At 52.2% G+C, this 15,552-nt stretch overlaps 1 protein-coding gene across 2 annotated transcripts; it reads left to right on the plus strand.

Moving 5' to 3' along the window:
- The first annotated feature begins 5,352 nt into the window (after positions 1 to 5,352).
- On the plus strand, positions 5,353 to 14,691 carry NAGPA (N-acetylglucosamine-1-phosphodiester alpha-N-acetylglucosaminidase). 2 transcript variants are annotated; one of them, XM_059415381.1, is made up of 11 exons: positions 5,353 to 5,465; positions 5,556 to 6,011; positions 7,372 to 7,511; positions 8,393 to 8,501; positions 9,588 to 9,716; positions 10,217 to 10,422; positions 10,527 to 10,574; positions 11,758 to 11,886; positions 12,073 to 12,204; positions 12,290 to 12,353; positions 13,847 to 14,691. In XM_059415381.1, the coding sequence occupies exons 1-11, from the start codon at positions 5,380 to 5,382 to the stop codon at positions 14,055 to 14,057; spliced, it is 1,710 nt and encodes a 569-aa protein (XP_059271364.1). In that variant the 5' UTR covers positions 5,353 to 5,379; the 3' UTR covers positions 14,058 to 14,691. The 2 variants fall into 2 exon arrangements, with proteins under 2 accessions (XP_059271364.1, XP_059271365.1); XM_059415382.1 differs by lacking the exon at positions 13,847 to 14,691 and adding an exon at positions 13,624 to 13,840.
- The last annotated feature ends 861 nt before the right edge of the window (positions 14,692 to 15,552 follow it).

Raw genomic sequence — 15,552 nt, forward strand, 5'->3', positions numbered from 1 at the left:
GTCACTTTCAGGAAAAGGGAATCCTAAAGCTAACTGGGACATGGGAAGAAAAATTTGCAAGATGAACCCCACTTGAACTGTCACATCTTTGGGTTATAAGGGCTGTAGGGCACTGAGAAGAGGTAAAAACACCAGTGATGAGTCTCCTTCCCATATTCTAAATACTGGCTCGCTACCTTCCTAGAGGAGTTTCTCCGTATGTGGCCTGTGGCCACTGGCATCAGGACTAGTTGGGGAGATCTTGTTAAACATGTAGATTCTCAGGCGCTTGGGTGACTCAGTCAGTTAAGCATCTGCCTTCAGCTCAAGTCCCAGGAGTTCCAGGATCCGGATTGAGTCTCGGACTCCCCGCTCAGTGGGGAGTGGGCTTCTCCGTCTGACCCTCCCCCGTCTTGTGCTCTCTCTCTCTCTCTTTCTCAAATACATAAAATCCTTAAAAAACAAACAAACAAACAAACATGCAGACTCTCTACCTCTGTCCCTAGAGATTCTCATTCAGCCCCCAGGAGGGGTCCTGGGGATATGTCTCCTTGGCAAACTCCCAAGGGATTCTGATGCTCACCAAGGCTGAGGACTGTGGGGTCACCAAGGCCTGGACCTGTATGACATCAGGTGGTAGATAAAAGGAACATCTACGTTTGACACTGGGGCAGTGACCTCAATACGTATATCCAGAGGTATAAGTAAGGTTCCTCCCCCCCTACCCTGCAAGACTCTTTAGGCTGGTCTGGAAATTAAGTTGACATGAGACAAATTAACAGGAGAAAAACAAAACAAAAAAGAAGTGTAAGAAACGTGCATACTGCCTGTCTACATGAGAGAGACCCAGGAAAACTGAATAAGTCCCTGCAGTGGCCTAAGCGGTCACCCTAAATACCATTTCCAGCTAAAGATGAGAGAAGACCCTGGGGCTGGGAGAGTCCCTTATGGGAGGTTACCGGGGAAAGCACAGTAAACAAGAGCAGACTGAAGTCTGTGCTTTCTCTACTCATAAGTTTCTAGAAATTTAGGATCACCCACCCCCTCTTCCTGGTAATGAGATGAAAACACACTTACAAAAGGGTAAATTCTGTTTTCAGAACTTCCCTTTGTCTGCAGTTTCTTTTTTTTACTTTTTTTTTAAATAGTTTATTTATTTGACAGAGAGATCACAAGCAGGCAGAGAGGCAGACAGAGAGAGAGGAGGAAGCAGGCTCCCTGCTGAGCAGAGAACCCGATGCGGGGCTCGATCCCAGGACCCTGAGATCATGACCTGAGCCGAAGGCAGTGGCTTAACCCACTGAGCCACCCAGGCACCCCTGTCTGCAGTTTCTTAAAAATAACCAGCTTAAGATGATCAGTATGCCAAAGAGGCATATCTTGGGGTGGCAAAATTTGCTTCCCTACACCCCCCCTCCTTGGTGCTCACACTCACCCCACTGTGATTTTAGGTGCTCCAACAATGTTCCTGTCAAAAGCATGTTCCCAACAGGTCCCTCAGTCAAGATAAAAATGTCTGCTGTAAATGAGGATTTGTGTTAAACAAATAATTGTTGTTTTTAAAGTATTTCCCTTTAAGATGTAAACACGTACAGGAAAAGTTGTGAGCGCAAACTTCAGAACCACCTGCCACCTCTGCTAACAACTGTGTGACCCTAGGTCGGTAGCTTGCCCTCTCTGTGCCTCCATTTCCTTTTCTGTACAATGGGTAGCGCAATATCACCCAGTCCAAGTGGCTATGAGCCAGGGGAAAGACCTCTACTAAGAAAGTGAGAAAGCAAAGAAAGAAAGGAAATTGATTGCCTATAGCTTTATGTCTAGTTGGCTGTTGGTTAAAGCTGTTTGTGGGGCACCTGAGTGGCTCAGAGGGTTGGGCGTCTGTCTGCCTTAGGCTCAGCTCATGATCTCCAGGTCCTGGGATTGAGCCCAGCATCTGCAGGCTCCCAGCTCAGCGGGGAGTCTGTTTCTCCCTTCTCTCTGCCTCTCCCCCAGCTTATACTTTCTCTCTCTCTCAAATGAAAAAGATTTTTTTTATTTTTTATTTATTTGACAGACAGAGATCACAAGCAGGCAGAGAGGCACGGAGGAGGAAGCAGGCTCCCCGCTGAGCAGAGAGCCCGATGCAGGGCTCGATCCCAGGACCCTGGGATCATGACCTGAGCCAAAGGCAGAGGCTTTAACCCACTGAGCCACCCAGGCGCCCCTGAAAAAGAATTTTTTAAAAAGCTATTTGCAATTGTTCATCCTTAACATTTTGATCTCATAACCTTGAGGCATTTACAGGCTTTAAGTTTTGGTTTGCTTCTTTTTCTAAATTTTTTAATTATTTTAACTAAATTTAGTTAACATATACTGTATTAGTTTCAGGGATAGAATTTAGTGATTCATAATTTGCACACAACACCCAATGCTCATTACATCAAGTGTCCTCCTTAATGCCCATCTTGGTTTGCTTCTGTAAACAGTATTAAAAAAAAAAATGGGGCCTGACAGGCTTAGTCAGAGACCATACAACTTTTTTTTTATGATTTTATTTATTTATTTGACAGACAGAGATCACAAGTTGGCAGAGAGGCAGGCAGAGAGAGCGGAAGGGAGGCAGACTCCCTGCCGAGCAGAGAGCCCGCTGGGATCATGACCTGAGCCAAAGGGAGAGGCTTTAACCCACTGAGCTACAGCCTACCCCCCCACCCCAGCATTTGACCTCAGGGTCGAGTTCCAGCCCCACATCGTGTGGAGAAATTAGCTATTTAAAAAGTAAAAAAGGGACAACAACCCCCCAATGGAGTAATATATGCCAAGCCCCATGTCAGCCAAACCAAGACTTAATATCTGACTTAACTACAGTTTAAGCCTCTTCCAGGAATGAAACTGAGCCTCCTGCTCCCTCATCAAAACCTTTAACCAGCCAATTACCTGGTCAGCGCTAGTGAAGTCATCTGTACTATAGGCCCTTGTCCTTCCCTCAAAGGAAGGTGACCTTGCCTAAAACAATCCACTCTTTCTTTGTCTCCCTCCCTTTCTGCCTATAAAAGCCTTTCATTTTGTACAGCTCTTTGGAGCATCTTTCTATTTGCTAGATGGGATGCTGCCTTATTCTTGAGTCATTGAATAAAGTCTATTTGATCTTTAAATTCACTCAGTTGACTTTTGTTTTTTAACAGCAGATATGGCATAAAGCCGTATCAATCTAGTGGCCTCCTTGTTTAATTAATGTAATAGGCTGCTCAGCAAATGGAGAATTTCCGTGGGACTTACGTGCTTAGGTATTATGTGCTTGTTACGTGACACAGTTGGGAGGAGACGGAAGGTCAGAACTCTCTAGAGACTGCCTGTACCTACATCTTCCAGTCGACAACCCACAACCACCCCTCCCACCTCCCATTCATCTCCTTCCCTGACTCCCAGTAGGAAGAATGACCTTATTCCAGAAACTCAACTATCTTAATTTGCTACGGGGAGGGGGGGGGGGGACATACTACACAACCTTAGCTTGATCATAGCAGGCCCTCCAGTAGCCTGAAAATCTTCTTTAGCATATGAAAGTGCTTTTGGACACCTCCCTTTGTCCTTACCACCCAAAACCCTACAGTATATCATCAGCCATTTCTCACAACCCCAGTGCACTTGCTGTTTCTTCCCACAGGTCCTGACCCCATGCTTTAATAAAACCACCTTTTTGCACCAAAGAAGTCTCAAGAATTCTTTCTTGGCCCTCAGCTCCAAAACTCACCTACAATCTGTAAGGGCCTATTCAGCCAGAGCGGCGCCACCCCAGTTGAACTGCCATTTTGTGTTTATTGGGTAAAACTTAAATTGACCCTGCCCACCCCCCAGGAGAACTTACTTAAAAGCAAGTCCGGGGGGCGCCTGGGTGGCTCAGTGGGTTAGGCCTCTGCCTTCAGCTCAGGTCATGATCTCAGGGTCCTGGGATCGAGACCCGTATTGGGCTCTCTGCTCCGCAGGGAGCCTGCTTCCTCCTCTCTCTATGCCTGCTGCTCCGCCTACTTGTGATCTTTCTCTCTCTCTCTGTCAAATAAAAAAATAAAATATTTAAAAAAAAAAGTCCGGGAAACCAGTCCCAGGTCACAAAGCCCAAATACAAGGGTGGGTCAGGTCAGGTGGAGACATTCAATCAGTGGGGGCCCATACTGTCTCCTAGCTACCAAGGAGTATGGACCCGCCTTGGGGTGACTTTTGGGTGCCCATTCTGACTAAAGTGATAGGCTAGTTCAAATAGCTACTATGGGGTGACTTGTAGTTCAATTGGCTACCCATGTGTGACCTAGCATGACTGTGCAGCTTCCTCTGTGTATTGCAATCTCATTGGCCACCTGTGTGTGGCCAGGCTCAACCACATGGCCTTTGCACTATAAAAGTTAGTCTGTGGGACACCTGGGTGGCTCAGTTGGTTGGACAACTGCCTTAGGCTTAGGTCATGATCCCGGAGTCCGGGGATCGAGTCCCGCATCGGGCTCCCAGCTCCACGGAGAGTCTGCTTCTCCCTCTGACCTTCTCCTCACTCATGCTCACTATCTCTCTCAAATAAATAAATAAAAATCTAATAAATAAATAAATAAATAAAAGTTAGTCTGTGAGGCAGGGAGGCCTTGCGCTCTCTGTAAGAGGTGTGGCACCGGCTCATCGGAGGTGTGGCACCGGCTCATCGGTTTGATTCTTGATGCTTGGCACGAAAACTAGACCTTCGCTTTGTGTCAGTCTAGCTCCTTTAATCACGGACCATTACTGGGGGACCCAACATTGGAGACCCAAAACTACATCAAAGGTTGTAAGAGACCAAGGCTGAGAAACTGGTCCAGAATCAGGGAGACCACCTCCTGGATTGGGCCCTAGATGTGGGGAAAATAGCTCTAAAGGACATCATACAGAAAATGGCAAATTATGAGTATGAACTGTGGATTAGTTAATAAACTATTAATGTAAAATGTCTTACTTTTACTTAGCCTGTGGTTGTGCAGGGAAAAGTCCTTGTCCCTAAAAGATTATATAAAGTATCAAGGTGAAGAATCCCGAAGTCTGCAACTTGGCTGCAAATGGTTGGAGGGTAGTGGGGAGTGGCCTATGCAAATGAAGTTGAAATGAAAAACTAAATGGGACAAAAGTTAACTAGTAAATATAGGTAGAAGATATATGGGAGCTCTTTACATTACTCTTAGAACCTCCAGTAAGTTTGAAATTACATTAACACGAAACTTTCCCACCGACAACCCAACGTCACGCGCCTTCGGAACAAAAAACAAAACAAACACAAAACTGTAAACTTTTCAGGAGAAGAGCTCCTGATATCCAAAGGAGCCTAAGCTAGCCGGGTTGAAATCGACCACCAAAAATCTTGAGTCACGTGGGGCAGTCCCACGTGATCGGAGGCCCTGTTCCAACATGGCGGCCTCCATGGGTCGCTGGCTTCTCTTCCTCGTTGAGCTGCTCGGCTTCCTCACGGAGGAGACCAGCGGCCTCGACTGGGGGTGAGTAAAGGTCTGGAGGCGTGAGCCTGGTTCGGGGATACTCCGCCCGGGACACAGGCCTCCGAGCTCACGGCCGCCCTGTCCCCTCAGGGCCTCCCGAGACGACGACTTGCTGCTGCCCTACTCCCGCGCGCGCGCGCGGTCCGCCCGGGACTGCTCAAGGGTGCGCGCCGGAAGCCTCGATCACGAGAGCTGGCCACCTACCCCGGCGACCGCCGGCACCCGCGGCCCATCGGTGCGCACCTTTGTTTCGCACTTCGCAGACCGCGCGGTGCCTGGCCACCTGACGCGGGTGGCAGAGCCCCTGCGCACCTTCTCGGTGCTGGAGCCCGGTGGGTCCGGCGGCTGCGCTTCGAGGCGCCGCGCCACCGTGGAGGAGACGGCGCGGGCGGCTGGCTGCAGAGTCGCCCAGAACGGCGGCTTCTTCCGCATGAGCACGGGCGAGTGCCTGGGGAACGTGGTGAGCGACGGGCGCCGGGTGAGCAGCGCCGGGGGGCTGCAGAACGCGCAGTTCGGGATCCGCCGCGACGGGACCCTGGTCACCGGGTGAGAAGGCAGGGAGCCTCGTGACTGTCGTGGGCAGAGGACTTGAGATTTGGGTTGTAGCCGTGGTGCTGGGTTCAAGTCACCTGACAAAGCTGAGCGTCCGTTTGCGTTCTGCAGAATGGGGCTGGTAATACTTTTCTTAAAGTGTTTGTTCATCTCCCAGTATCACTGAGTGCTTGCTTTGTGTCAGGCAGTGTGCTGCGCGCTGGGGATATAGCAGTGAACAAGCAGACAGCCTTGGTCTTCCGGGAACTCTCCCGTTACTAGGAAAAATAAATAAAAGCCGGGGAAATGATAAGATAAATTGAGATTGCATGCGTGTAAAGAAGCAAGGAACAGGGTGAACCAATGTAAATGGAGTGTGGATTTTAGGGACGGTGGGTTTTAGGGAAGGTGACCTCTTGGTTAAGAACTGAAGATTAATCACAAGTTAGCCAAGGTCAGAACTGGAGGAAGAGAACTACAGTCAGAACGAACAGCAAGTGTAAGGCTCAAAGATCCACAGGGGTTTGGTGTGTGTGAGTGACTGAAGGAAGGAACAGAGTATCAGAGAATGACAGGACTGACTTTGGTTATTTAAAAACATGCTCTAGGGGGTACGCCTGGGTGGCTCAGTGGGTTAAGCCTCTGCCTTCTGCCCAGGTCAGGATCTCAGGGTCCTGGGATCAAGCCCCACATCCACGTCTCTGCTCCGCAGGGAGCCTGCTTCCCCTTTGTCTCTGCCTGCCTCTCTGCCTACTTGTGATCTCTCTATCAAATAAATAAATAAAATATTTTCAAAATGCTCTAGGGACATCTGGGTGGCTCAGTTGGTGAAGAGTCTGTCTGCCTTTGGCTCGGGTGGTGATCTCAGGGTCCTGGGATCGAGCCCTCCATCAGGCTCAATCAGGCTTCCTGCTCAGCAAGGGAGTCAGCTTCTCTCCCTCCCTCTATCCCTGCTCATGCTCTCCCTTGATCTCACTCTGTCTCTCTCAAATAAAAAAATAAAATCTTTTAAAAAAATAAAAATAGAAACATGCTCTAATCCTGGCTGGGGGCTGGGTTGGAGGGACCAGAGTAGAAGCAAGGAGACCAATTACAAGTTGTCAGTAGGCATCAGGTGGTCGTTTGTCTAGAGTGATGGCCTAGGAGGTTGAAGGCCAGAGATGAACTTGAAATCTGTTGACAATCGTTGTTTATATTAGATGAAGTATTAACTGGGATGCATAGACTGTTTACAAAGGCTGCACTCGGGACAGCATGATTCCTGGGACACCAGGAGGAATCAAGCAGCCAACCTGAGGAGGGGAGGTAGGAGGGAGCCCTGCTACCTACAGTTGTCCCTCCTGGTGAGAGAATCGCACGCCTTTTCTGTGTCCAGGTACCTGTCTGAAGAGGAGGTGCTGGAAACCGAGAATCCATTTGTGCAGCTGCTGAGTGGGGTCGTGTGGCTGATACGCAACGGAAGTGTGTACATCAACGAAAGCCAGGCGACTGAGTGTGATGAGACGCAGGAGACAGGTTTGGCAGCGGGGTGCGGCACAGTCCTGTTGAGAACCAGGACCTCTGGGCTGGTGGGGGAAGCTATTCTTAAGTCTTCAAGCAAGTACTTTTCAAGATACAGGGGCTCTGTGGGGATTATGACAAATAAGGTCCCTGCTCTTGCGACCTTACAGAAGAAAGGAAATAGATATGTAATTTGCTGAAAGGAAGTGGTAAGTGCTAAGAAGGAAACATGAAGTTGGGGCAGAGAGGACAGGTAGAGGACAGGAGCTGTGACTCAGAATCCCGAATCCCTGGGGGAGAGGCCCAGGCCTGTGTGTTTTAACAAACCCCTTGGGTAATTCAGTTTGAGAACCTCTGGGATGTAGAATACTGGGCTGGGAAGGGATGCTATGGCCCTGTTGTGGAAATGACTGTTTTAGACGGAGCAGTCAAGGGAGGCCTCACTGAGGAGGTGCCCTAGGTTGGAAAGAGCAAATCGCAGGAAGAACTGAGGAGAAGCACAGTCCAGCCAGAGGGAACAGAAGGTGCAGAAGCCCTAAAGCAGAAAGTGGCTGCAGGATGGTGAGGGGGAAGCCCCCCAGAGATGAGGAAGGAGAAGCAGGCCAGAGTGGCCATGTTGGTCCTTGGGTTTTGTGCTGAGAACAGTGGAAGTCTTAGAGGGTTTTCCCCTGGAGGCTGATGTCACTTAATTTACACCCGAGAAGGGCCATCCAGCAGCTATGTGGAGAGTGAGTGGGACGGGGCAGAGGGCAGGCAGGATGATACATATCTAAGTGAAAAACTGGATGGCACAGACCTAGAGGTGGAGAACGGCATTGGACTGGCCAAAAATAACAGGCAGAGCCCAGGAGGCTTCCCAGAGAGCCAGGTGATCAGCCAGGCTTCTTCTCTTTTAGGTTCCTTTAGCAAATTCGTGAATGTGATGTCAGCCAGGACAGCTGTGGGACATGACCGGAAAGGGCAGCTGGTGCTCTTCCACGCAGATGGGCAGACGGAGCAGCGGGGGTGAGTGCCAGGAACTGGGACCGCCAGGCCTGGGCCGAGTCCTGCTTCAAGGAACCTCAGCCCACTGACAGCTGGTCATCAGAATCCCAACAGGGGATGTTCATATCCACCTGTCCCCTGCCTTCCCACACAAAACAGTTCCTAGATCTGTCTCACTTCTGGGAACTCATCACCCTCTACACACTTCCTCTCCGTTCTCTCCAACTTGGGCCTCCGCCCTGCTGAGCCCCGGGTAGGGTGATGGGAAGTAAATACAAAGTTAGTAGGGAGAAGACCTCTGTTCAAATCCCAGCTCTGCCACCTGCTAGCTCTGTGGCCACAGACAAGTCTCTCAACCTCTCTGAGCCACAGTTTCTTCCTCTGTGAAGAGAGTGTGTTGGTTTGCTATTGCTGTGTAACAGACAAGCACAAACCGCACCCATCTGGTAGGTCACAGTTCTGTAGGTCAGAAGTCTGGATGGCCCAGCTGGGTTCCATGTTGGAGGTATCCCATGGAGGTACCCCAAAAATCAAGCCATTTGCCAGGGAGGCTGTCATCTGGAGTGTCAGAGCAAGAATCCTCTTAGATCATTCGATTTGTTGGCCAATACGCTTCCTCATAGTTGTAGGACTGCATTCTGTGTTTTCTTGCTGGTTGTTGGTCATGGGACCCTCTGCTCCTTCAGGCTGCCCACATTCCTTCCTGTGCATGTTACGTACCCCATCTTCAAGCCAGCAAACATGCGTCTAGTCCCTTCTTCCCCTTTGCAGTTTCTCTCACGCCACATTCTGCCAGCAGCCAGGGAAAGGTCTGCTTTTAAGAGCTTTGTCTGCTTTTAAGAGCTTTTGTGATTCCGCTGGGCCCCCCAGATAATCCAAGACAGTGTCCCCACTGTGGACAGCCGAACCGTCTAAAATAACGCAGTCATGGGGGTGACCTCTTGTTATAGTCACAGCTTCCAGGGATTTAGATGGGACATTTGAGAGGAAATCCCATTTAGGAATTTGCCTGCCACAGTGGGGGTGATACTGTCCACCATGGAAAGGAAAGCCAGTTAAACAGGAAAGGCAGTGGACACAGTCAACGTTAATGCTCTTGTGCTTCAGCATTAACCTGTGGGAGATGGCAGAGTTCTTGCTGAAACAGGACGTGGTCAACGCCATCAACCTGGATGGAGGGGGTTCCGCCACCTTTGTGCTCAACGGGTCCTTGGCCAGTTACCCATCAGATCACTGGTAAGCATGCCAGAGGCCCCTTCTTGAGGTCTATGTCCAGGCCTGTCCTCAGCTGTGTCATTCAACAAAGACTGAGCACCTACTGCGTGCCAGGCACTGGGGAGTCAGCCGTGAGCAGGAAGAGCCGAGATCCCTGCCTCTCACTGCTTCCAAGAAGAGAGTCAAATTATACATACTGTGCCAGTGTCCCCAATGCCAATGAAAGGGGTTTTAGAGGTCAGGAAAGACCTCTTTGAGCGTAATGGAACCTCAGCTGGGCTCTGAGGGTTGAAGAGGTGGCGAGGCAGGGCCGGGAGAACCTGCCAGGCAGTAAGAACAATGTGTGTAAAGGCCCTGGGGTTGGAAGAGATGGTCAGGGTGGGAAGAACCTATAAAAGGCTGGAGAACTGGCAGGGGAGAGAGAGACAGCTCTCGGGAACTATGGTAGGGGGTAGGCGTGGTCCACTGGGGGATGGTCAGTGTCTTGGCCTCTTCACACGCTGTATACCCGCCTCCCACAGCCAGGACAACATGTGGCGCTGTCCACGCCACGTGTCTACCGTGGTGTGTGTGCATGAGCCCCGCTGCCAGCCACCTGACTGCAGCGGCCACGGGACCTGTGTGGAGGGTCGCTGCCAGTGCACGGGACACTTCTGGCAGGGCGCGGCCTGCGACAAGCTGGACTGTGGCCCCTCCAACTGCAGCCTACACGGGCTTTGCACAGAGAGTGAGTGGGATCTCCGGGGAGGCAGCTGTGACTGGGGCTCCCTGCCCTCCCTGCCCTGGCCTTGCCCGGGCCCTCACCTGGCCTCCTTGGTCTTGTCTTGGCAGCTGGCTGCCGCTGTGAAGCTGGATGGACAGGCTCCAACTGCAGTGAAGGTAAAAGCCGCCAGGCCAGGTGCTCAGTGCCCCTGGCCCCCTGGGGAGAGGGTGAGCGTGGCAGCTGCCTTTATCCTCCTCCTGCTTCTTGCTCTCGCCTGACTGTAAATCACTGCATTAGTTTTCCACGGCAGCCACAACAAATTCCACAAACTGCGTGGCTTGAAATAGCACTTACACTGTCTCAGTTCCAGAGGGCAGAACTGCAAAATCATGGTGTCTCCGGGGCCCTCACTCCCTGTCAGAGATCTAGGCGAGGCTCCTTCCCGCCTCTTCCAACTCCTAGTGGCTCTGGGCATCCTTGCCTTGTGGCCACATCCCTCCAGTCTTTGCCCATGTCTGTCTTTCCATTCCCTTACACGGACCCCAGGTCATTGGCTTTAGGGCTCACTCTAAATCCAGATGCCCTCATCTTCTACGGTCTTCACTTAATTGTATCTGCAAAGACTCTGTGTCTAGGTAAGGTCATGTTCACAGATTCTGAGGATTAGGACACAATATCTTTTTTTTTTTTTTTAAGATTTTATTTATTTATTTGACAGATCACAAGTAGGCAGAGAGGCGGGCAGAGAGAGAGAGGGGGAAGCAGGCTCCTTGCAGAACAGAGAGCCCGATTTGGGGCTCATTCCCAGGACCCTGAGATCATGACCCGAGCCGAAAGCAGAGGCTTTACCCACTGAGCCACGCAGGTGCCCCAGGACACAGTATCTTTTGGGGGGACACCGTTCAGCCCACCACAGCCATCCACAGCTTCAAATCCTTCAGGGCTTTCTTTTAAGTACGTGAAAGGAATGAAGCCCTAAGCCTGACCTGCCGGGTGCCGCAGCCCTTCCCCAACTCACTGACCCAGCTGCACTCCTCCAGACCCCAGCTCAATTGCCCTGTCCCCCGACGCCTGCCCGCCCCACCCCCTCCAGTGGTCTGCTGCTACTGCGCTTGTCCCCACCTGCACATCTGTGTCTGCTTCCTGACTCCCTGGCCACCTGTCCATCTAGACAGGAAGCCCCAGGAAGACTCAGTGTCAGGGCCTGCCTTGAAGTGTGTTTTCCTTAACTTTCTGCTGGAAGCATGTGTGAACTTACGGGGCCACTTAGGGTGACTGAGATCTGTTTGCAGTCTTCTTGGCCCTCACCCAGGTGGGGCGGGGCTGGATTTTGAAATGACTCCCCTTTCCCCGGGCCAGCTTGTAGCAATGGCTCCTTCGGGGCAGACTGTGCCATGAAGTGCAGGTGTCAGAATGGAGCTGCCTGTGACCCCGTCCAGGGAACCTGCACCTGTCCTCCTGGCTTCACTGGAGACACCTGCGAGCAGGGTAAGCTACACAGGCCCCAAGTCAGCTGGGAGGAAGTGCCACCCAGGGGCACCTCCAGGGTCTAGCCTGGGGGAACCCCGGGGGCACTTCTGCTTCCGCCCAGCTCTGCACACACCTGGGGCCCATCCTGTCTGTGCAGAGAGAGGTCCTGCCACTGAGGCCTCCACTTCTGCCTCCTCTCCACAGAGTGTCCCCTCGGCTGGCACGGGCCAGGCTGCCAGATGCCTTGCAAGTGTGAGCACCAGTGTCCCTGTGACCCCCAGACTGGCAACTGCAGCCTGGCCCAGGCACCAGCCCTTACCAGCATCTTCTCCCAAGGTATGGCTCCTCCCAGGCTCCTAGGGGGCAAATGGGGCACACCCCTTCCCTCCCAGCGTGTCAGCCTCTCTCTGCTGTCTTACAGTGAAACAGTGTCTCCGGCCATCTGAGACCACCCCGAGAACAGGAGAACTCTCCCTTCTCACCGGGTAGGAGATTTGGTGGGACTTGGGGCTGGGATGGGAGGAAACCCCTCTCTCCCTCCATGAGGTATGGCCTCTGCTCAGGGACTGGGCAAGGCTGGGAGGTGACGTCAGCCACCCAGGCGATGTTTCTTCAGTGTAAGCATAGAGAGAGTCACAGCTCATGCTCACAGCCTCCCAAGTGGGCCTGGGAGATGGCAAGAAGGACCCTGGTCACCACCCCAGTGGGAGTCGAAGGGGCAGGGCATCGGGGCTCCTTTCCCTGTAAGACTCGCGACTTATTTTCTCGGGTCCTGATGTTGGGTACAGGAAGTGCCAACCTCCGAGAAACTCACACCATTTCTTGAGCACCGCCCTGCGGTGGGCTTTCTGTTTGCTAGTGCAAACCTCAGGGAGGGGGTGCTGAAATAGATTGCTGGGTCCCTTCTCTGGAGTTTCTGCTTTAGTAGGTCTGGGGTGGAGGCTGAGAATCTGCATTTCCAGGGTGATCCCAGGGGATGGTAATGCTGCTGGCCTGGAGACGCCACTCTGAGAACGTCTTTTCTTGTAGCTCTCAGCTCATGGCCCAGCCCCACCCACACTGAAGGTGGGAATCAGGTGTGGGTATGAATGAAAAGCTCCTGGCAATGTCCTGGAGGACAGTCTTATCATTAATAATGCAGATCCCAGGTCCCTCCTGGATGTCCTCACTCAGTGAGCCTGGGGTGAGGCTCTGAAGGCCCAGAACCACACCTGAAGAAAACCCCTTGGAAACATGTTTTGAAAATGCTCCCAGAGCAGGGACAGTGGCTCCTGGGAGCATCTGGCCCCTGGTCTTAAGTTCAGGCTCCTCAGGTGTGAGACTTTGAGCCCCTTCTCCCCAGTGCATACCTGGATCCCACTGACAGCTGCCGGCAAGGGAAGGGGAGCCCTGGGGGGCTGACGAGCATGTCCCCGCCCCCAGCAATGTGCTTGTGTCTGCTTTTGCATGGAGGGCTTCAGCCACAGATTTCACATGAAGGAGGAAAACAAGGATCGTTGGAAGACCCCACCCGCTCCCCAGGAGGGAGGAAGGGGTGCCATTCTCTCTGCTCTCTCTGCTTTGAGGTTTCTGGAACGTCCCCCAGAGCACAGGATGCAAACTGATGCCTCTTGGGGCATCATCGTGAGATCCCCAACTGTATTGTATTTGCCCTGCATAATTTAAAAAATTTAAGGTTTATTAGCAGCTTCTGAAAGTCAGCAACATTCACATAAAAAAATTTTTTTTCTTTTCATGGTTTCTCTTAACTATCAGGAGATGTGGCAGGGCTGGCCTGCATGACACACAGGGACTGTCACTACTGCTCCCCGAGCGTGTGTCTGGAGGGTGCCCCCTGGCCCTGCCAGCCCCATTTTGCTCCGGAACAGTGGTTGTGTTCTCCCTGGAGGCTCCTGACTCTGCCTCTGTTGTGGTGGAGGGGAAACCCCTCCAGCACTGCCCCACAACCCCCTGTTGAGGCTCTCTCTTCTGCACCCAGGACCGCCTGGCTGGCCCTCACCCTGGCCCTAGTTTTCCTTCTGCTGATCAGCACGGTGGCGAACGTGTCCTTACTCCTTGGCTCGAGGGCAGGGCGGAGCCGGCACCTGGATGGGGCCTACGTTTACCACCCACTGCAGGAGATGAACGGGGAGCTTCTGGCCATGGAGAAGGAACAGCAGGGTGACGCCCACAACCCCTTCAAGGACTGACGCCTCCAGCCGTCCGCCATGGCCTGCTCTGAAAGCTCACTTCAAAACGGCCTCGTTTCTGCAAGGGAAGCCTCAAGGCCGCTGGTCTTCTGGGTGCTCTCCACCCCTGTGCCAAGCCAAGCTTCTGATAGCACCTGTGCCTCAGCCCCTCACCTGGCCCCAGGCCCTCCCCTGGTCGCCTGCCATGACACACGCAACCCTAGCAATACTGTGCTCCCCAGAGAGAGACTGCCTCCTTCCCTGCCTGCCTGTGTCTGCTGCCTGGGTGGCCTGTCCCCCGAGGGCCTGCTGTGCTGCCAAAGAGCCTCTGGCCTCCTGAGGCAGAGGCCGCTAGCGATGGGACGCCCCGTGACTGCACCGTGACTGAGTGGCAGGGGCCAGCCAGCCCTCCTGGACAGGGATGGATTACAGAGACGATGGTCACGTCACGGGATCCTTCTCTACAGACCTCATTGCAGAATTTGCCAATTAGAATTCTACTTCCTATCACAGGGAGCTCCTTCGAAGGGGCGGGGGATGGAATCATGTTTACAAACTTTCTATTTTGGTACCCTGCCACAGAGAGAGGGTTTTTTTTTTTTAATCACTTGAATAAATTGATGTAATAAAAGGAGCCCCCCAGGTGGCAACTAAAGCCTGAATTGTGGATTTCTGGAAGTACCTAGGTCTTAAGGGTGGGGTTGTGTCACCTGAATCCAGGGTCATAAATGGGCAGCCCAGAGCACGTCCAGCTCCCTGATCTGTTCGTTTGATCCAGGACTTCTGTCTGACTTTGTGGTGCACACGAGTCACCTGGAGATCTTGTTAAAATGCAGATTCTGGCCCAGGATGGGGTACAAGAGTCTGAGTCTCTCACAAGCTCCCAGGTGATGCCAAGACTTGGGGGGACAGGCAGGTCTGGACCATGTTTTGAAAGAAGGAAAAAGTGTAGTCTGCACCATGACTTAACAGGCTTTAAATTAGTTACCAGCCTTTAAACGTCAAGAGATAAACAATTTAAGAATTCTGATTCCTTTTTATTTTATTTATTTATTTATTTTAAAAGATTTTATTTATTTATTTGACAGAGAGAGAGAGATCTCAAGTAGGCAGAGAGGCAGGCTCCCCGCTGAGCAGAGGGCCCGATGTGGGGCTTGATCCCAGGACCCTGAGATCATGACCTGAGCCGAAGGCAGAGGCTTTAACCCACTGAGCCACCCAGGCACCCCTCTGATTTCTTTTTAAAAGAGGGCAAGCCTGCAGCCCCTACCAACACCCCTCCAGGGCAACGACTTGTCAGAGATGAGAATTCCTGGTCCCTCTGTGGGCCTGCCTTCTCCAGGTCATCGCAGCCCCTGGCAGTCTGTGGCCTGCCAGCCCCGTGAGTATCTGAGTTTGGAACCCCTGGCCGTGGAGGGTCTTCAGAAAGTACCTGGCAGTTCCCCCCGACCGCCCAGACGAATGGGTATTACCCTGTGCTCAGCAGATCTTTGGGGATGAGAGCTGAGGGAGGTCC

This window comes from Mustela nigripes, chromosome 11 (assembly GCF_022355385.1).
Source record: "Mustela nigripes isolate SB6536 chromosome 11, MUSNIG.SB6536, whole genome shotgun sequence".
Classification (NCBI taxonomy): domain Eukaryota; kingdom Metazoa; phylum Chordata; class Mammalia; order Carnivora; family Mustelidae; genus Mustela; species Mustela nigripes.

Coding starts and splice junctions, on each gene's coding strand:
- NAGPA (XM_059415381.1), top strand. CDS start 5,380: ATGGCGGCCTCCATGGGTCGCTGGCTTCTCTTCCTCGTTGAGCTGCTC. Junction 5,466..5,555: donor ACCAGCGGCCTCGACTGGGG/GTGAGTAAAGGT, acceptor CTGTCCCCTCAG/GGCCTCCCGAGACGACGACT. Junction 10,575..11,757: donor AGGCTCCAACTGCAGTGAAG/GTAAAAGCCGCC, acceptor TCCCCGGGCCAG/CTTGTAGCAATGGCTCCTTC.